Raw genomic sequence first — 23300 nt, 5'->3', positions numbered from 1 at the left:
AGACCCCATAACCACGCAAAATTTGAAGTGCATCCCGTAAAAAATTTGGATTAGACATACCATAAGCTCCATAAGGGGGGAGGGGGGCTGCGACCACGGCAACTAAATCCGACTCTGAAACCTCGATTGACTAACAGCTTATCACTCATTTTTTAAATTTTATCCCAAATTGTATTGGTCTTGGTCTATTGACTTTTAACTTTTACTTAGTTTACATTGTATTGGGTCAGTCTAAAGGGAAGTGACAGGTCTTTTTAAATTCTTATTTGATATACAGGGATTTTTATAAAAGAGAATGTAATACATGTATGTAATACATAACGATAACCTCAAAAGTTTAATTAACAATTCAACGCAAAAATGTAAAGTCATATCAACTAACGAATATTTTACTAAATCTTAATGTTATTTGAAAAGTACCTATATCATTAGTGATTGTTCAGCCTCGATACGAAAAGATAGACTTTGAAATGAATAAACTAAGATAATTTCAGCATAGTCTTACTTCTACCAAAACGTTTGTTTTAGTTTCTGTATTACAATTCTGAATAGATTTACGTTGTGCATTGCACAAGGTCGTGGCTTAAAAGCAACATTTTTATTTGACCAATGGTTTCTGGCAAAAAAAAAGATCTGAGCCAAAGCCTAACCCAAAAGATATGTTTCTCACATTAACAGCTTTGTACTATATAATATATAATGGGTACAGACACATATCATAAGACAATCAAAAACACATGATATAAGACAATCATTCACTAGATGTCTCTACTTTAATCAAACATCACTAGGGTGGTCAGTATTTCATATTGCAATTCATTGGTGACATGGTTCGTACTAATATGTGTCCATGCGGACTGGAATTTTCAAAATCAGATTAGATTCATCATTTTCTCATAAAACGATTCATCAGTGTGAAGTTCGTCATCGTGAACTTTTTTGCCTTTTGGATAAAAGTAAACAAAATGTATATGATCAACTCTACAAAATAGAAAAACTAAATATCCGTCACTTGTGTACTAGAATATAACAATACACTTGCAGATTGAAATAAACAATGAATTGCCCCATAGGCGACAATGATAGACTTTTTCGAGATACAGACTTTGTTAGGGGGTGTACTTGTACATGAATTAGGCCGTTAGTTTTCTAGTTTGAATTGTTTTACATTGTTATATCGGGGCCTTTTATAGCTGACTATGCGGTATGGGCTTTGCACATGGTTGAAGGCCGTACAGTGACCTTTAGTTAATAATTTCTGTATTTCTGTGTCATTTTGGTCTCTTTTGAAGAATTGTTTCATTGGCAATCATACCACATCTTCTTTTTTATGTTTAGAAATAGATGGGATGATGCCCCCGCTAGCATATAACATAATAAATGGACATAACTCAAGAACTGTAAAAGTGACACTTCAAAAACTCGAACTTAAACTGAGTTAAGAAGTAATACCTTGCATTTAATTTAGTTGAGACAAGCTTAATTAAAGAACGGAAACAAAATATCATATAAGGTTATAAAAGAACATAACCGAAGAACATAAATCAAAGTGCTTGTAAGCACCGATGGGTAAAGATTGTTTTATTTTTTTTCAGTGAACATTGCATCGTATAGAGCATTGGTTGAAGTTGATGTATTGTAAAAATATTTTTTTTAACTTGGAGTGATCTTCCTTTGTCCATTATTGTAGTTGGTTATTTTTTTTTTTTTAATTTGAGTTATCTGCCTTTGTCCATAATTGTAGTTGGTTAATTTTTTAATTGGAGTTATCTTCCTTTGTCCATAGTTGTAGTTGAGTTATTACTTATTACCACATAATACAAAGTTGGTTAAATAAATTTTTTTAATTGGAGTTATCTTCCTTTGTCCATAATTGCAGTAGAGTTATTACTGATTACCACAAAATACCAATCAAGTTTGAATTTTGGCGGTGTCCCTTTAATCGTTCAAGAGTAATGCTCCTTTACAAATGGAAAAAAAGGAATATAATGTTTGTTCTAAAAATATCAATTGTATATATTATTGTTAAAATTAATTTTTAAAATTGGAGTTATCTTCCTTTGTCAATAATTTTAATCATCCCTTATTTCATTGATTTTGTATTTACATTTTATTTTAGATCAAATTTATTTGTTTAGTGTATGTCCACTTGTCCTAATATGTCTTTTGATTGAGTAAATAAAGGCAACAGTAATATACCGCTGTTCAAAACTCATAAATCCATGGACAAAAAACAAAATCGGGGTAACAAACAAAAACCGAGGGAAACGCATTAAATATAAGAGGAGAACAACGACACAACACCGAAACGCAACACACACAGAAACGGACCAAGCAATAGACAAAACGCCACGAGATGGTTGATTGAGTAAAACCATTTCATTGATATTTTCATTGCGCCTTTCTATGTTGTGACGTTACACTATAATTGTTTCAGATAAGCGTGATAGTTTGGTATCATTAAAACGTTTAAACCCGCTGCAATTGTTTCGTCTGTCCTAAGTCAGGAATCAGATGTTCAGAAGTTGTCATTTGTGGTTTATAAGTTTTTCTCCTTTCTTGGTTTTTTTTTTTTTTTTTTATAGATTATACCATTGGTTTTCCGGTTTGAATGGTTTTACACTAGTCATTTGTTGAGGCCCTTTATAGCTTGCTGTTCAGTGTGAGTCAAGGCTCCGTGTTGAAGACCGTACTTTGACCTATAGTGGTTTAGTTTTATAAATTATGTCTTGGAAGGAGATTTATCTCATTAGCACTCAAACCAAATCTTTTTAGAAAGTTGACTTTTTAGCTCACCGAGTCCCGAAGGATGTCCGTCGTCGTCTGCCGTCTGTCGTCGTAAACTATTTCAAAAATCTTCTCCTAACTACTGGGCCAAATACCTTAAAACTTTGACTAAATTTCCATATGGTATCTAGTTTATAAATTGTATCCGAAGTTTTGATCCATCGACAAACATGGCCGCCATGGCTAAAAATAGAACATGGGGTCAAATGCAGTTTTTCGTTTATATCTCAGAAACTAAAACATTTAGAGCCAATTCGGCATGGGGTAAAAATGTTTTCAAGGTTTAAAAGATCTATCAGCCCTGAAATTTTCAGACAAACAGAACCACCCATTGTTTGGTTGTTGGGTTGCTGCCACTAAATATGTTATTTTAAGGAAATTTTGCAGTTTTTGGTTATTATCTTGAATATGATTGAGGATAAAGATAAACTGTAAACAGCCAAAATGTCTAGCAAAGTAAGATTTACAAACAAAGGTTTTTTATGTTTACAGTTGTCAATTGGCCCCTTACGGAGTAATTGCTCTTTAAGGACAATTTTACATAAGTTGTTTATGTTTTTTAACTTTAAAAAATCTTCTCAAATGAATTTAGTGTAAATTTTGTACTTTATTTCCTTGTACTTCAAGTAAAGAAACATAGACACTATGGAACATATGGGTAAAATGCATTTTTTTGCTTTTGAAGTATATATGACAGATACAATGAACATTTAGATGGCATTTTTAAGCCAATCATTAATATATTTTGAGAAGCAAAAATAATCTTTGATGAAAGATTTAGGCAAAAACATATCAGGTGAGCGATTCAGGCACTTAAGAGCCTCTTGTTTAACGAAACCTTGCTAGAAATAGATAAATTATTAGGACCGTATTATTTGGTCCAAAAATATAGGTTCAAGTTGCTATTCTTAACGTTATTTGTACTTATCTCCAATGCCGCCTATCAATTTTGCACTTAACCCAAACCGATCCCAATATCTGACTACTACGGTGCATTTTGAACAACAGTTTTAAAAGAAACCATTTTCGTAATACAAAAGTACATTTTTGAAAGACTATAGCATTTGAAAATTTGGAAAGTGTGTAAATATTTTTATCTTACCTCCTATACATTTCCAGGAATATGATTGGTTAAAAGCGTCCGCGTGCAAACCGTGTATATTTGATATTAGGTTAGTAGGGAGGCGGGGCTTATCTCATACACGGTTAGTAGTGGAGTTACGTCCCTTTATATTCCTTATTAGGTAAGAAGGGGGCGGGGCTTATTTCATACACGGTTAGTAATGGTGTTATGTCCCTTTGTAAAAACAAAACGGTACTGAGAAAAATTCTTAAAAGTTCCAACAGACGAAGAAATTGATGATTAAGATTGAAACAAATTCATAAAACACATTTAAACCTTACAAGTCGTTATTGTTAGCATCTGTTTTTGTAGGATAAATGGAAGTATTTTCTTAGCGCTAACAGTATTGAAGACTTGCTCATTTTGAGAATCACTAGTCTTAATTTCACACGTTAAGATAGTCGGTAAGATAAATTCGTTACATAGTGTGCTAGTGACGTAATACGGTATATATGGGGTCAGTAAATTCCATATGGGGATTCGAGCTTCGCTCTCACCCCATATGGAATTTACTGACCCCATATATACCGTATTAGGTCACTAGCACACTATGTAACTAATAGTGTTTTAACATTGAAAACTATTCTTTAACTACAAAATGTCATGCCTATTCTAATGTATATAGCTTGTCATTTGAGTGAACGTTTTAATGATAAAAGGGGTAATTTATGTTAAACATTTTCACTGAATTGTGTTATTTCGATTAGAGCACTGGGGTCGAGATAGGTATGTTGAAGAAGAACATACCTATCTGTTGAAGAAGAAGAAAAAACGATTATTGTATCCAAACTCTAGACGTGTACGTGCTTTTTTTAAAACATATAAAACATACTACATTTAAATGAGGCAAATGTATTTAAACATGCAAATGTGGCTGCGTCAATTTCATACGAATCTCACATAAATATGTGAAATTCACCAAAACTACCTTATACGTGAAATTCACGAATTTAAAAGTGATTTTTTTTCGTGAATTGAAAATAAGATGATTCTCACGTTTAATAATCACAAATTGGCCTTTTGAATGTTTGAAATTAAATTTAATAACGTGGATGTTATTTAAAAAACAATATTTGAAAAATCCACGTGAATTTAATGTGAAAAAGTTTGATATTTACACCGGAGATTCACGTATATCTCGTGAAATAGTGAAATTTCCTTGTAGTTCAGTCGATTTGTGCAGATTTTTGACAAAATTGCTCAGATTGTGGTAAAAGCATGAAACTTGGCATAGTAGTAGTATGTGCCATGGACAACAGTTTAAGCTATTGGCCCACTCTGAAAATCGAAATTGGCGGAAGAGGCGGCCGTTTTTTAAATGGCGGACTTTAAAAGTTTGATCTCTTTAAAGTGATAAAAAAAATCATGAAAATTACATAAGAGAAGATATTGACATTAAACCTGGTAAATAGAATAGCAGTGCTGATTCCAATTGCCTTGCTGAAAAGTTTTTTTGAAAATGTTACCCATATTGAATGGCGGCTATCTTGAAAAATCTTGAAATTTTTAAGACAAAATATATAGGAAAAGCTCTAAAGTCATAATTCGATAAAAAAATAAATATGCATTATGTACTAGTCAACAAAAGAAACGATACACAACTTTGACAATAACAATTTAAGATAGCGAATAATGAATTATTGAAAAATTACGTTTTCAAAATGGGTTGGGAGAGATCCGTTTGCGCCAAAAATGCGTCCTTTTGCGCCACAACTTTTTTTCTCCAATGCTACGTTTGCACCACCTGTTTTAAAATTACATGTCATCATTTGCGCCAAAAATAAAACATACGATTGCGCCAATTGGAAGAAAAATGACTTCCCTCCACCTTTATTCGGACTTGGAACTGGCACGGCAAATGTTTCCTTTTTTGAAACATACTTTCTTCTTACTGCTACTGCATGGGTACTTCCTAATTTGAAGTATGTAGTAGCTTGTAACTTCACTTTATGGTCCAAAAAGACAAATATTGAAGGATGAAATCCATAAAACAGTTAATTATAATTCCCCGTGGAATGCTTCTGCTCCATTACTATTTACGTCTTGCCGGGTAGATATAGTTTCAGCCCATACGGATGGTTGGAGCAAAGCACTGTGTCATCAACGTTTGTGGCTAAAAAATAATCAGCAAAAGCTTATAATTTCTTCTGTTTTGGCATATCTTGTATTAAATATTCAGCAAAGCAATAAGTTTTCTTCTCTCTCTGTACATGGACTGTCTACTGCATTTCAAGTCATTTCTCTCAAGATGCCCATCTTCACGGTGAAATATCTCCGATCATATGATACTTTTTAAGCCAAAAATAAGAATAAATATTAATCATTAATATTTATGTTAGATATGTGTACAGGTAAATCGGCGCAAATGAGTTCCGATTATTGGCGCAAATAATACATTTGGAAAACAAAATTTGGCGCAAATGATACCCCTGAAAAACAGTAATTGGCGAAAAAGGACTGCTTTTATGTTTTTTAATCATGTTAAGGTGGTACCTAACACTATACAGGGAGATAACTCTGTAAAATCAGCAGAACGTTTTAATGACATTGTGTTGTTAAGGGAATATTAAGCTTCTCAATGATGAAAATAAGTGATCGTCAAACTGCTATATAACCAGTGTATTTTTTTCTGATTAAACGGTTGGTTCAAATTTTTTGAAAATTTTATATTTTTGTCAAAGCATCAAAGTAAATATTTTGTCAAAATTTGAAGAAAAATAAACGAGCCAAATTAATTTTAGTTAAGGTGTTGGGTACCATCTTAATATGTCTTGAAACAACTTGCAGTGAACACTAAATATTAGTAATCTCTTATGTTTATGCTATAAGAAAAAAAAACAAATTCTATTGTTATGAATAAAAAAAAACCACGCACAACGGGTTTCTTGTGCATATATTATTATTTGATAATTATTAAAATCATAATATTTATTGATTTTAATAATTTGTCACAGTGTATTCATAGAGGGCTAATCTTGTATTCAGTAGATATAATGCATTTCTTTTTAATATTTAAAATTTATTTAATTTGAATTAAAGTTTCAAATTTTGTTTATCGAAAGTTCCATAAACGCATAACTTTTAAATATATTATATAAACACGTGGGGGGGGGGGGGGGGGGTATGAAAACAACACGTTAAATAATTGCATGCGTCCGAAGCGCATTTCTGGATTTACTTTCATCAGAAACTCTCAAAGCCGAATATTTGAAAGCCGAGGATGTATAAGTACCGAAAGAGTTGAAGAACTCTATAACAAAAAAAAAACTAAAAAAAAATAGCCAAATCCGTCTAAGGTAAACTTTACCTGAGGAAATTATCAATATTGAAGTTAAATCTTTTGAAAGACTTTTAAAATAAAAAAATAAAAGAAATGTATTAAGACCTAGTACAGTCTAGGTACATATATTAATCTACCTTTATAAATGAAAACTAAATCGACTACATATACCAGGTACTTGTACATTTATTTGTAAATAGACTTTAAAAGTTTATAGAGAGTGATTTAAATTTATAAGATATACTAAACATCTAAATGAAAGCCACGCTAAATTTTATTATCATTATCACTATTATAATAAACTTATTTAGCTAAATGACAATAATAAAGATTTACATTTAAATTAGAATAATTAGTATTTTGAAAATTGATTTCATGTTTTCGTCGCTTACAAATAGTATTTATAGATAAATAAAACTTTAAGGACTATAAGTATCCTGGAGGATTTATGCTATAGTACTTCCATTGAAATACTGAAATACAGTTTCAATTTTTTTAGTAAATCTCTGTTGACTCGTTACATAATAAAACCACGAAAATCAACCTAAATTAAAAGTTTGAAAAAAATAAAAAGAAACAGTTTACTTTTTCCTGTTTTGCTATCGTCATAAGGTTTTTTCATTAATACTCGCCAGGCTCGCCGAAATCGATACCATAGTTACGACCATAGTGAAGTCAATCTAAAAATCGCGTAAATTTAAAAAAAAACGAATAGTAAATTTGTATTTATATATAGCTATCTGCATCAAAAATACAGAATGATACTCAAGTCATATTATTTGATGCCTCTACGGAGATTTTGAAAATCATAAAGGTATTCACTTTTTCGTTTTTCACAAACAGAACAGCTGTAGTATTTCTTAGTAGGTACAAAAACATACGGTTTGCAACTTTTTAGGTCTCAGTTAGTCAGCAAACTTCACTTTTTTCACAACTGAAACTAATTGGAAAAATGAAAATAACAGCATGTTAAGATTGATTGATTGTTGGTTGCTTAACGTCCAGTGGCAAATATTCATGCATGTTCAGGACGACAGCATGTTAATATTTTCGAAGTCTCATAATTTTATGTTTCAGAACCGTCAGTTATTTTCTGCAACAGCATCTTAAATTGATGATACTTTTATTTGCGACATTCTATGAAAACTCTTTAACTGAACACCAAACACACGCACATTGGTAAAAAAAAAGGTTCATTACGATTTCCTATTGGAATGCTCTCTAGTAAGTGAGCACTGTAAAAAAAAGAAAGAAAGAAATTGATAGTAAAATATGTTTTGATTGTCAATTACAAATTTCTATCATAAGGGTAAAAAAACGAAAATGAATTTTTTGAAATGTTGCCAAATAAAGAAAAATGTCATTTTCCATAAAATCAATTTCCCTTATCAAAAAGATGAAAACTTACTTCAAACTTTATAGCAGCGTTGTTATCTTGATGGTGAGTATAGATCATACATGTAAAGAGTTCACGCATTGTGGTCAGTTCTAAAAATATCAATAAACTAGAACACACCCGCGAAATCGCGGGCATTCAGAGCGTAGTTTAAAGTATCAGTATGTAAAGTGTTGTTGGAAGAATTTTGTTAAATACAGAATGACTGGAGAATTTCAGCAAAAGTATCATAAGTCATAGGTTACCGTTATTGGGGACAGGAAAATGTTTTTTTTTTTACCCTCCACCTTTATTTCCAAAGTTCCCAATTTTTGGTTTTCTATCAATTTCAATATGAACATACATTTAGTATGTTATGAACATTTATTTAAGTAAGGAGCCTGTAATTCAGTGGTTGTCGTTTGTTTATGTGTTACATATTTGTTTTTCGTTCATTTTTTGTACATAAATAAGGCCGCTAGTTTTCTCGTTTGCATTGTTTTACATTGTCATTTCGGGGCCTTTTGAAGCTGAGTATGCGGTATAGGCTTTGCTCTTTGTTGAAGACCGTACGGTAACCTATAATTGTTAATTTCTGTGTCATTTTGGTCTCTTGTGGAGAGTTGCCTCAACATGGCAATCATACCACATCTTCTTTTTTTTTTTGTAATCAATGAATTTTGTAAAAGATTTAAATGACTGGAGAATTTCAGAAAAAGTATCAAAAGTTCACATGAATAATTTTAGCGCTTATCTGTATATTATGAACATTCATTACTATATAAATAAAGCGTATTTACTTTCAATTCTAAGTTTACTAATCGATCCATGATGATCATTGATATAGTATACAGACCCTCTCTATTTAATAAACTCTGTGACTGCCGTGGATAGTAAACTTGAAAATGATAGCAGATAAAATTCTGAAAATACACTTTATTCGTAGTATATGTATGTTCAAAGTATACAGAAAAACGCAAACCGGAAGTCTAATCTGACTTAAAATTTCGTACAATGACGGGACAATACCCGGATGCCTTTTTTCTCGTTTTTCTCCTAAAATAACTCAATCTGAATAATCATATGAATGGATGACAAATGCGACTATGCACTGTACCTATAGGACACAGAGGCGTGTTGATTAATTTATTGTGGAAAGAAGAGAAGCGACACCAAAAATGAGGTCTTCTCGTTTAATAGTATAGATATGTTAGCCTTCACAGGTGATCCATGTACCTAACCTTTGTACATGAAATGGACATTTCACGATTAATATTTCTTCTTGCTCTCTACGTCATTGATGTAAGTGAAGCTGCATCTTCACCATCGCCGCCCTGTGTTCCGGATACATCACATAAGGATAGTTGGCGGAAAGAGGATTTTCCGAACCCTCAGATTAACATAGATAAATGTGGGAGGAATTGTAAAAAGTCATGGATTTGTGACCCGAGTCATATTCTATCAAGACAGTCAGGTATACATGTATGTATTGATTTTTATTAAACTAAGTGTTCAAATATGATAAAATTATTCGATATCAAATTTTGTTTAATGTGCATTTTTCATATTCCAGACATTGTAGTTTTATTTAATTCAAAAAACCTTTACGGTGACATTTTTTTAAAGAATTTTGACCAATCCCATGTTACGTGCCGAGAGTGGATCGAGTTTCGAACGTCCAATGTTGGGTACAGTTTGAAGTATAACATTCTTATGCTTTTAATGAGATATGAAATTTAACTACTTTTTTTTTAAATGAATGACCATAGAAAGGTTACCACTGAGCGAACAGCATGTACATTGAATAGTATAAAACTAGTGATACATGTACAAGCCCTAAAGCGTGTAAGTACATGTATCCATTTTTTAAAAGGTTTATTGTAATTTTACGCATTCCTTAGTTAATCATCCACATCTGTGGATGTCATCTGTCCATAATTGTTAATAATGTAAACGTACGTGTGTCCATAGCAACCACCTCTTAATAACATTTACTGTATGCTGATATGATAATTATGAAAACATCGATCTTGAGAAAAATCAACAATTATGTAGTTCTAATCTATGGCCATCTTCGCTAGCCATGGGTTACGATCAACTCCCGTTTTCTTCAAGAGGAGAACGGGAGTGGATCGTAACCCTTGGCTATCGAAGATGATCTATGGCCTGCGTACACACAAACAATTAATTAGCTTATGATCAAACAAACCTTATGACATCTCTTATATTTATTTATTTTCAAAGTAAACAGTTATATCGAAAATTTTATCACAACAAAAAGATAAAAACTGCAATTTACCACTTAATTACTTTTTCAGGTGTTGAGTGTAAATTTTGAGCTCGGCAGTATATCATCCGTTTTATGGAATTATGCCCCCTTTTAAAAAAAAATCCTGGATCCACCCTTGTAAACAGTTATATAATACGAACTGTTTCTTAAATTCCTATATACTATATTAGTATAAAATGTTGACAGAAAAACTAAAATAACTAGGAATGGTCAAATGTCGGCCAAAGTTATTATTTTTTTGTACCGAAAAGTGAAAGAGTTAAGCACCTAGAACGAAATGTTCATTCAATTAGATCAAGATTGAAACAACACCATTTAACTTTATGATAATCTAAATTTTTTTTTCTCTTATTTATGAAAATTGTAAATCTTTCAGGTGATGAGTTAGACGAGCTTATAGGGAGAGTGTCAAGATCTGGTACATGTAGCTGTTCAGAATGTTCCTATCCAGACGGTTACAACATCGCGGTTGCTCTGGTTCCGTCTATGAGTTATTTTGGGTTTGTACTAAATATGAAATAGATAGCAAAAATGTACATCATACTCTATAGGGTTAAATTCAGTAATAAATATACGTCATCAGGGACCGCCCATTTGAGGGAGAGCTTGCTGTATATCACTGAAGTACTGTGCTCTTCTGATTGGTAGATAATGTTTGTAATGAATATATTTTGCTTGATGGATCAAAACTAGAGTTGAAAAAAAAAATGAATGCTGATTGCATTTGATTTTTTACTACAGGGTTGAGAAGTAATGGTGGTCAGTATAGGAATTAAGTGCGAATCTACAGTGTTTGTAAACAAGGCCATGTAAATGCCAAAAAATGCCGCATGACCCTATGTTTTAATTGTTGCAAAATATGGGACTACATTTGTACTTTAATGAATGATATATGAAAGCTTCTGATTTCTACATCTTCGCTAGCCAAGGGTTACGATCCACTCCCGCTCTCTTCACCCTTGGCAGATTGAGCCAACATTTGTGATATCAATGTTGCGCCATCTATCGGAAGATTAAAGTCACGCCCATTCCGAATACATTATTCTTGACCAATGGTAGCTCTTGAACTCTTCAATTTGGAGGTAAAAACACGGTAGCGTCTAGATTCTACCCACTTGGTAAAGCCGGAAACGAAAATATACGTCAACATTCATGCATTTGTGCATGAAACATACACAGGAACTTCTATTAGTTGATTAAAAACATTCAAGTTGTCACTAAATATAGTCGTATGTTTAGTGATGTAAAGACTTGTTACACAATAAACACGTGGCAATTGTTTACAAACACTTTCTACATTTACACGTGATCATGTTATAGGCACTTTTTGATTGGATGCAGCGAGTTTCTACTGCAACCAATAAAAATCCTTACCTTGTGTCTCCGAAATATTATCTCAATCCGCCAAGGGTGAAGACAGCGGGAGTGGATCGTAACCCTTGGCTAGCGAAGATGGATTTCTAAAGATAAATCTGGTATAAATTTAATTCAAGACATAAATTTGCATTAAAGTGAATTGAGATTTTTTACTGAACTTTTATCCCTATAATCATAGGGAGGTCAATATGACCGGTGATGGATGATTAATTCCGTATCATTAACCACTTGACTATGCATCCGAAAGAAATGTTAACATAATATCTGTCTTTGTTATCTGCGTCGTGTGCTCGAAATCAACAATTTGTAACGCCGAAAATATGACTTTTGAGAGCAAAAAAAAAACACATTGTCTATTCATAAACGCTAAAAACCAAAAGGAATTATCTCTTGAGTTCTTACAAAAAATGAAGAAATGTATGAAGCGAAATTTTATGGTACTTTGGCTTCATCATTGACATTAAACTCACGTACCAATTTAAAAATTTCCAATTACTTTATTTTCTACTTCAAGACAAGTTATTTAAGTCTGTGCTATTACAGATCTGATGCCAGAGCTGCAGCACAAAGTTTTGCATACTATCTAAGAGTGAATTGGGACTTTGAGGAATGTGACAACAATGTAGTTATATTTATATCACGGAACGATAGAAAGGTAAGAAAAAATGAAGCTATTTGGTTTTTTTTTTTGCTCACTTGGCCACAGGCTGTATGTGTGCTTTTGTCGTCCGTCGGCTGAAGAATAGCTATTTTATATTTTGATCTTCTTGATAACTACTGAACAGAATGGAACCAAACTTTCAAAATATGTTCCTGAGCTCAACAACTGTTTTCAATTTGAGGCCGATCGGAAAATCGATATGGCCTCCGATGGATGTCATATATGCATTGACACCCTTATTGAAAAATTCTTTTTGAACAGATGAAGTGAATCAAATGATGCAGAAATGTTCTTTAAACTGGTACTTCATAAATGTGGTTACTTGCGTCTTGATGAAAAGTCCAATGTGGTCTATTAATAATTGGTCCAATTTTTAACGATCTTCTTTTCAAGAATTAATGAACTAGTGGCACGAAACTTGATAGAGGTCACTTGAGCTCAACATTTATATTAAAACGCCATGGTTAATTACGTTTTAATTTCTATATAAGATTAGAAGAATAGAAATGGAAACAAACCATACAGAAGTGTTCGTTAGAAGTTTCTTACAATGTCTTATTACTTTGGTACTAATCGAAAAGCACATATATTTACTATTTGGCAAAATAAATCCAAGCAATTCGGGCTTTGATAAGGCTCTGAATTTTTAAATAAAAATAGTCTGCGGTATCATTAAGTAAACTTTTTATTATTATTGTTGTAATATTCAGAATAGGGAGTAAACAATTGAAAGTAAAGAATAAAATAAATGCTCGTACATACCTAGAGATATTAGAAATTGCGTTTTAATTTTTATTTAGGAACAGAAGAAAACAAACCATTCAGATATTTTCGGTAAAAGGTACTAACCATATAAATTACTTTAATCTAAAAGCTTGTATTTTCTATTGTATACATCCAAGTGAGCTATTCGTACTTCCAGGAGACTCTAGTTGTATGTAAAATGTAAAACTTCTGTAGGTATGGTTGTCATAGGGATTAATTAACTCAAAGTTAAGAAGGAGAAAAATAATGCCCCGATGTACTTAGAAATATCTCATCAAACAATTTGATAGAAAATATTCACCGATGCAGATTCTAAAGAATTATGGATACTTAAACTGTTTGAACACCAAAACGAAAATAACATAATCTCTCTGTCTACTATGGTTGTATAGATCTTCAACCAACAGTTTGTTGTACGTTTTTTGAAAATATTACCCAGCATACGTTAGGTTGCAAACGGTGAATTGGTTGGTTCTTGACTGCTATATCCTTGACTTGGTACAGGCACATGGTACAGGTTTTACTGAGCGCATAACATTCCAGATTTTATTAATTTTTAAAGTTCCAAACTCGAAGTGACTATTTGTACATCCCTCTTTCAGCCAAGCGAACGTGAATATATATGAAATATGTTCCGCTGGACGTTTAGTTGAGGTTACACATCCGTTAATCCACCCAATTAGACCCGATAGGCCGAGATGGGACTGATTTCATTCACCTCATAGTCAAATGAACGCCATTTGCATGCAGATAAACTCATCATAGATACAAGGATTAAAATTAGGCAGTGGCAATTCGTCCGGCTAGCCGGACAAATTGTCAAAAATGTCTATTCATCCGGCAAGCCGGACAAATAGCATTTTTACGGTTTTTCGCTATTTGTCCGGCCAAAAATATAATGATAAATTCATAGGAAATTAGAGAAAAGGGCAGACACGTGTAACCTGTCCCCAAAAGTAGGACTGTGTTTTCGATAAGATTTTTTTTAGAAAAAAATGTGTATTAGAAACAACAGAAAAAAAGGGGGGAACCCCAACCCTGGTGTCTTATTCCCAGTCAAGGCATATCAGTATGTTCATAGATCTCCGTTGTAGTATAACTTGAAAATAATGCATCCAAGCAAGTTTGATATAGTATTTTTTTCCGAATGCGTTTTGCCTTCATAAGGTAAATGGGGGTAAATCATCAATTTCACTTTGATTTCAGGCTGATTCCTCACAGTTGACATGTACACGCTATTGTTCTGGAATCACTCCTATATACATTGGTTGAAAGCAATCACATTCTCTCTGGTTTTCTCTATGACATCTTTAAATATAAATCACGATCTCCAATTCTCAAAACGTCCATACCATACGCTCGTGTGTTATCCGACACTGCGTGTGTTATCCGACACCTCATCCGGGACACTTTCCGCGTCACATGACACTTTTATTGATATTGAAGATTTGCGCATCCGCAGACGGATGGCCGGACGAATAGAGATTTTTAATTATTCGTCCGGCTAGCCGGACGAATAGACACTCTGTTAAAATTATGTACGTCAGACTCGCGTTTCGTCTACAAAAGATTCATCAATGACGCTCGAATCAAAAAAGGTTATAAAGGCCAAATAAAATACGAAGTTGAAGAGCATTGAGGACCCAAAATTCCAAAAAGTTTTGCCAAATACATCTAAGTTAATATATTCCTGGGTAGAAAAGCCTTAATATTTCGAAAATTCAAATTTTGTAATCAGTTAATTTATAATAATGACTATATCAAAGATAATTATTGTCAACACAGAGGTGCTGACTACTGGGCTGGTCATACCCTCGGGGAGAAAACTTCACCAGCAGTGGCATCGACCTAGTGGTTGTAAAGCAGAGTGAGAGATCTTGGTGTCCAACATATATAGTCTATGCATTTAACATCCCCCTTCAGCCTGGACGTAAAAATGTTATAATGGTGTCATCTGGTTTGCCCACTTTTAATTACAGGTTTGAAATAGCTAAAACTGTCTCTGTAGGAAAGAATGGTGGTGAGAGCGCAATATTTTAAATCACAGGGAACTAACTAAAGGCTAATTTGTGTCACATGTAGACACTTAAAAATTCATAAACTGCATGAAGTAACACAAACACAGTTAGTTATTATTAAAACAGAAAGTCTTAACACGTAAATTACACCTAAAACAAAACAAAACGTTATTCATAGATAACGTTCAGATAAAAAAAAAAAGTTAATCATTATACATAACCAAACCAAAACAGTCATATCAAACGTACACCTATTAATGCAAACAAAAACAGTCAGGTCAAAATATTTGTCCGCCATATGCGTTTTTTTAAATCCTTTATCATTATTATTTTTTTCACTATATAAACTTTGTTGTACAATAAACTAGTTCTTAATGGTAATTTTCTATTCGAATAACCACTCCGAAACATGAAAATTTGTAAACATTACAAGAAGAATGTGTTGAAACATGCTGATATTTCACAGACACTTTTCAACGATTGTGCATCACATGTTATTCAATGCTAACTTATTGGTTTAGAGACCATTTTGATTCTAAATATAAGTTTTCGTACAATTGTGCATCGAAGGACATTGTTGACATACATGAATTGTATAAAAAAATATTTTCAATAGAATTTTGGTTTGGTTTACTATCTCATTATTTTTTGGGAAAATATTTTAGAAAATTTTCATAATCGATTAAAATTCCAGTTTTCAGAAATGCGCCATAATGGTGTTAGAACCTCATAGATTGCACATGAAGCTGTAACACTGAATGTTTACAAAGATTGAGACCCTTTTTTAAATGGTCCTTATGTGGGATTAGGGGGAATTGGCCCTGATGTGGAATTAGGGGGAATTAATTGTCCCTGATGTAGAATTAGGGGTAATTGGTCCTGATATAAAATTAATTCAGGGGGAATTGACCCTTTCTCAAATTTACCACTATAATCCCTGACTTATTAAACGCTGTGTACCTGTCTTATTAAACATGTTTAAATTGTTGTTTCTTCGGTGTTTAGGTATACACACAATCCTGATGTTCTGTTGTTTGCGTATCTTTAATCAATAGTTATCCTTTACTTGGCATGTAGGTATACACAGAATCTGGACCAACAGCGTATAAAATCTTAACAACAGAGTGTGTTGAGGAAGTCTACAACAGAGTGAAACCTAAGTTATCAGAAGGAAGATATAGTAGCGCATTAGATGAAATGATAGATCATTACAAGTAAGTGAAAACTATACAAGATTCCTGACTTGGGACATACACATAATAAAAGAAAACCACTTCTGACTTCGGATAGACACATCACAATAGACAACCAATGACGATATTCATGACTCGGGACAGACACATGACAGTCGCATAAGACAACCATTGCCGAGATTTCTGACTTGGGACAAACCTAGGGAAAACCAACCATTGATTATACTCCTGACTTGGGACAAACACGTGACATAAGACAACCATTGACGAGATTACTGACACGGGACAGACACGTGACATATGGCAACCATAGACGCGATTCCAGACTTTGAACAGACACAGGGCATAAGCTAACCACTGACGAGACTCCTGACTTAGGACAGACACGTGACATAAGACAACCATTGACGATATTCCTAATTTGGGACAGACACATGACATAAGATAACCACTGATGAGACTTCTGACTTGGACAGACACATGACATAATACTGACGATATTTCTGACTTGGGACAAATACATGACATAAGATACCATTGACGAGATTTATGACCTTGGACAGGCACATGACATAAACCAACCGTTGACGAGTCTTAACTTGAGACAGACACATAACATAGATAACCATTGACGAGATTCCTGACTTGGGACAGACACATGACATAATACTGACGATATTTCTGACTTGGGACAAATACATGACATACGATACCATTGACGAGATTTATGACATTGGACAGGCACATGACATAAACCAACCGTTGACGAGTCTTAACTTGAGACAGACACATAACATAGATAACCATTGACGAGATTCCTGACTTGGGACAGACACATGACATAATACTGACGATATTTCTGACTTGGGACAAATACATGACATAAGATACCATTGACGAGATTTATGACCTTGGACAGGCACATGACATAAGACAACCATTGACAAAATTCCTGATTTGGGATAGACACAAGACAGAAGACAACCATTGTCGAGATTTATTTATAACTTTGGAAAGACGCATGACACAAGACAAAATTGACAAGATTTCTGACTTGGGACAAACACAAGACCTAAGACAAATATTGAAGAGATTTCTGACCTTGGAACAAAACAACAACTGACGATATTCCTCACAGACACATGACATAAGACAACCATTCACAAGATTACTGACTTGTAACAGACACATGTCATAAGACAATCTAAAACACATGACATAAGACAACCATTCACGAGATTTCTGACTTGAGACTTACACATGTCATAAGACAACCATTGCCGTGATTCCAGATTTGAGCGATAGACACATAAGTAATTTATCAGTAAACAGGTAAATCTTCTCACTAGACAATCGATGACACCATAAAATCGTCGTTCGTTAATTCCACTAAATTCGTATCCGGAAAGGATTTAATGAACAAAAACAAACACTTGTCCTATTCATTCAAAGACTTATTTAAGAAAATCCTGAATATTTGTATGGCGTTTTCAATTGTAATGTATCAATATCGAACACATGCTGAGATTATATATTTTATTGTTTTAGAACTATATTTGAACGTGGTAACTGTGAACACATCAAAGATAACAGCTTAAGTACGGGTGCTATAGTAGGGATCGTGATAGGTGCTTTATCAGGTGTAGGAATTATAGCTTGTATTACTTGTTGTTGCTGTGGATGTTGCTCTGGTGGTTCTGGTTCCTGGGGTGGTCGAAGTCGAGGACATCGTAGTTATTTTCATTCGTCAAGTAGCGGAGGTGGAGGTGGTGGTGGTGGATTTTTCGGAGGAGGCAGTGGGGATGGTGGCGGCGGTGGAGGAGGAGATTTCTAGAAGAAGAAACAGCAGCCATTCATATACTAGTATATAGACTGAAAGTGATGTTTCAAAAGTCTTTCTCTCACGTGGCAAGAAGTAAACTTGAAATATGAGATTTTTGTTGGCAGAATGAGAAAACAGGATGTGGTTACTTTTAAAAGCAGAGAAAACTACTTAGGATATACACGACAAGATAATTAATAATAGACTTACTGTTAATTACCAAGTAACATGATCATTTTGATGTATAATATTCGATATACATATAGTTTAAATTTTTATTTTATATACTCTACCGGCTTCATATTTTCATATAATTTATGTTAACCTTTTTTATTACGTTTCACTCCTTAAAGGGGCACTAGCTACGAGATATATAAAAAATCTAAAGTTTGATTTTTTTTGTTCAATCAATACTGAAAGTGAAATAGTGAAATAACAATTCGCTTTTTGCAGCCAAAAAGGTTCAATTTTGTCAAGTTACGCTAAGAAACATTGATAATTAGTTATTCACTTGCAAGTGAATGAGTCGACCTCTTTAAATCCGTATTCATGTGAACTTCAATTTAACCCCTAGCTAGAGATTGACAACGCATGCATTGTACGTGTACTGGTTATTTTAAGAAAAAGAATGTCAACAATGAAAGTGAAACTACGGTAAATCATTTGATTACTAATTCGATGCACATAAAATCATTCTTATACGGTTAAAAGCAATGAGAAACATCTATTTTCATATCTATGAAATAAAATCAAACAGACCTATAAAAATCCAATTGCACGTGTTGGTTTAATCTATTCATATCTTTATTTATGTTTACATCGCTTATATGGTCATCTGAGGTCAAATTGATAGTTAATTAGATGGCGTCTGGACTTAAATACACACGAAACGAACCTATATATTATCTACCCTATGCTCTGTAAACTGTTTATTTTAGACTTTTGATAGTTTTGATAAATGTTTTACATTGTTATAAATCATATATGAGAATTTGAGTCAAATCGGTGACCATGAATTTGACAGCTAGTGCCCCTTTAAATTTTTTACTTTTCTATTGTGTTATATTTTTTTAAGACCAACACTCCAGAAGGTTGTACTGTACTGCGATCACTTTGTCCGTATGTTCATCTAACAAATATTTTCATTACCTTGTTCTCTGATAATATTGAACAGCAGCTTGACAATGAAGAGTTGTAAACTGTGGGCGTTCTTTGGATCTTTCAGAAATTATTATTATTATATTGAGGTTTTTAGAGGCGACTTTCCTGGTATGTTTCAAAGGCTATCAGGATAGTAATTTAGTACGAATTATTAATACGTTTTTGGGGGCCATTTTTTATGATCTCGCGTCGAGAAACGAGACTAAGGGGCTGTTTTGACATCGTTGGCGGCGGCCTGTATACTTGATTATGTCAGTTTATGGGGAACCGCTATTGGTAGATCAATGATATGTGTCGTTGTATTAGAGATTATTTTTCCACTTCCACTCAGTTTTGGTAGATATATTGACTTTGTATTTTTACTACTTTTACTTAGTTTACATGTATTAGTTTGTGGTTTTGTCAGTCTAGAGGGGACCATTTATTTAGTGGCAGCTAGTCGTTATAAGCTCTTATTTGATATATAGCGGTAACCTCAATAGTTCATTAACAATTCAACGAAAAAATGTAACATCTTTGTACTTTATGATCTAAATTGGGTACGGCTTTGGTTCATACCTTAATATAAATTAAAAGATCATACCAGAGGCTTTTTTGTAGGTCTTCATTAAATGACACAACTTACGCTTGTAGTCATATGGAAAGGAATTTGGAAAGTACAAAGGGACAATTAATCAGTAACCAAAAGTCCAATAAATACAGATTATCCATGGCAAAAATGAAAGCGAAAAAAAAACAGTCTACAAGTCAATTTCAATACACAGAAAACAAGAGATTGAGAAAAACAAAAACACAACCAAAATCCGGGATCAACTCAGGTTTTCCGGAAATGTCAGCAGTTTCTGTCATCAAAATGTATAAATACTGATATCTTACACTATCAAGTCTTCTGTGTTTATAAGGAATGATTTTTATAATTTGATTATATTTTTTTTGTTATTTTCATATTTTCAGGGTTCAAAATGTTGTCTTATCAAACCTTAATTTGCGTGTTTTTTTTTTTTACATGATATTGAATCTTTGGTTCATGTTTTTTAATGGAATATTTACGTTTTTTTTCGACTGATTTGTTATAGTATGTTATTATGTTGTGCTGCTCCCTTCCTGTAATTCAGTGCTTGTCATATTAGTTTTTCGGTTATTGTTTTCACATAAATTGTTGTTTTTTTGTTGTTTGAATTGTTCAACATTTTGTGATGTATATATGCCCTTTAAAGCTTGCGTTACGGTATAGAATATGCTCATTGTCAAAGGTCGTACGGTAACCTATAGTTGCTAACATCCACGTGACCTGGTCTCTTGTGAATAGTTGTCTTATTGGCAATCGTACCACATCTTCTTATTTTCATACTGATATAGCTCCTTTTGTGTGTCATGCCTTATCTGAAGGATAGGAGGGTCGCTTTATATAATTAGTTTGAAAACCGGGCCCACAATAAAAAAAAATAATACACGATCAGATTAAGCATATCAAGAAATCTCAATGTTTGTTAAATTAAACCAAGTTTAATTATGAACCCTTTCGACCTTAATGTACACCAATTTGAAAATGGGTTTCAATTTGAAAATCTAAATACATGAATAGATTCGAAATATCAAAGAATTCCAAAAATATTTTGATCCCTTTGGACCTCAGTATTGACAAATTTAAAAACGGGTCCTAAAATCCTTCATCTAAATAAATTGTTAGATTCAGCATATCAAAGAACCCTAAAATCCTTCATCTAAATAAATAGTTAGATTCAGCATAGCAAAGAACCCTAAAAATTCAAGACATTGAATTATTAAAACCAAATCGAAATTGGTAAAGACATGTATACCATGTATAAGACAAGTATTGTTTTTAGACCTATTTTAATAAACGGTTAACCCCCAAAAATCAATGTCAATCTTCCTTCTGTGGTATGGAACTTTATTGTGCAATTTCATATTGATCCATAGACTTATACACAAGTTATTATCTTGTCCCCCTATTCCTATACGGTTTTATCATAATTCTAAAGAAATTACAATTTTCTTTTTGGAGTGAAGGAACAATTAAATAAAGAAACGCAAAATTACACAAGTTATTGTCCCAAAACAAAAGAAACCTTTCTATTAACCACTTTTTCTAAACCATTAAGACAACAACACCCATAATCAACCCTAACCTTCCTTCTGGTATAGAACCTTGTGGAACAATTTCAAAGATATCCGTACACTTATAGGTGTCATACCACCAATTACTCCCTCAAATTTAGAACGTATGTGAAAGTAGGCCTACTCGGACAAAAAAAAGTGCATTTGATGTCATTGTTCACCTAAACTAACGAACAAATTTGCAGAAATGAAAGTTTTGTTGAAAGAGAAATATATTAAGACCATTTTGAGCCAAAATTTACCTGTCTATGAGTTTGCATTAAAAATTGAGGATTAATGCGCTCCATAGTATACTAATTTAAGATTTCCAGAAAACCAGGGGTTATTTTTAGTGGTACCTCCTTTCGGAAGCTCTCTGCTTTCTTGTATGATTTTGAATGTATGTTGAAAATTGGCATGCAGAAAGGTGACACCTGTACAATTCAGGATATACCTAGTTTCTATGAAGTTAAACTTAAGGTAAAATATTTAGAAAGCTGTGAAAATTGCAAAATTTGGTTGAACAGATAGGGACTTTTAATTGGTGGTATGACACCTATAATCAAGTTTTTGTATGTCAGCCAACAATGTCTGAACGACAATAACAAGTGCGTTTCTATCACTATACGATTGCAGAAATTTAGCGTTCTAAACAATCATCTTGATTATAAAAGTTATAATACTTATAATTAGAAATACTTATGATGATAATAAAATTATTACAAATATAATAATATATATGAAATAACAAAATGAGAACAATGATAATTATTACAATATTGATAAACATATCAATGATTACGATAATAATGATAATGATAATACAAATATGTATCAGTCATGATTAGCATGCCATTTTTAGCGTTCTATGCACGTTTTGTTTCTTTTAGAATTTGTGTCAAGATTTTTCTATTTCCTTTTTTTTTTTCGTATGCATTGCTAAATATTAAAACTATGTCATGCTATTAAGTTGTAAACAATGTTTAACCTACTATAATACTGATCGTTGACATGTGTTGCTGCATTTTAACTTACATAACTGGTACTTTAAGAAATTTGAACACAACGATTGGCCTTGAGCTTCTTATTTGATTTAGCTTTCATTTTTTTTTTCAAGCGCCACTGATGGGTCTCGTTCATCCGAAACGCATTCCTGCAGCCTTGAACGGAAAAATCTATCCACAAGCATTGGTGGTAAGCGGATGGTCGTAACTTCAAGTTACGACCATCTGAATATGGGAGACAACTCTGGGGATAACATTAAAAGGTTCATTTGAGTCAAACCGCTTATCTCATATACTGTGCTTATTGTGAGTGCGTTGTTTTTGAA

General features: G+C 33.1%; 1 protein-coding gene across 2 annotated transcripts; it reads left to right on the top strand.

Annotated features, from left to right (window-relative positions):
* The first annotated feature begins 9772 nt into the window (after positions 1-9772).
* Positions 9773-21817, top strand: LOC143054141 (uncharacterized). Of its 2 annotated transcripts, none has more exons than XM_076227054.1 (5): positions 9773-10039; positions 11232-11355; positions 12776-12887; positions 16754-16890; positions 18418-21817. In XM_076227054.1, exons 1-5 carry the CDS (start codon positions 9796-9798, stop codon positions 18701-18703), a joined length of 903 nt encoding a protein of 300 aa, XP_076083169.1. In that variant the 5' UTR covers positions 9773-9795; the 3' UTR covers positions 18704-21817. The 2 variants fall into 2 exon arrangements, with proteins under 2 accessions (XP_076083169.1, XP_076083170.1); XM_076227055.1 differs by having other exon boundaries at positions 9940-10047.
* Positions 21818-23300: the final 1483 nt, after the last annotated feature.

This window comes from Mytilus galloprovincialis, chromosome 12, assembly GCF_965363235.1.
Source record: "Mytilus galloprovincialis chromosome 12, xbMytGall1.hap1.1, whole genome shotgun sequence".
In the NCBI taxonomy this organism is placed as follows: Eukaryota; Metazoa; Mollusca; class Bivalvia; order Mytilida; family Mytilidae; genus Mytilus; species Mytilus galloprovincialis.
The sequence above is the reverse complement of the archived record's forward strand: the minus strand, read 5'-3'. Positions and strand labels throughout refer to the sequence as shown.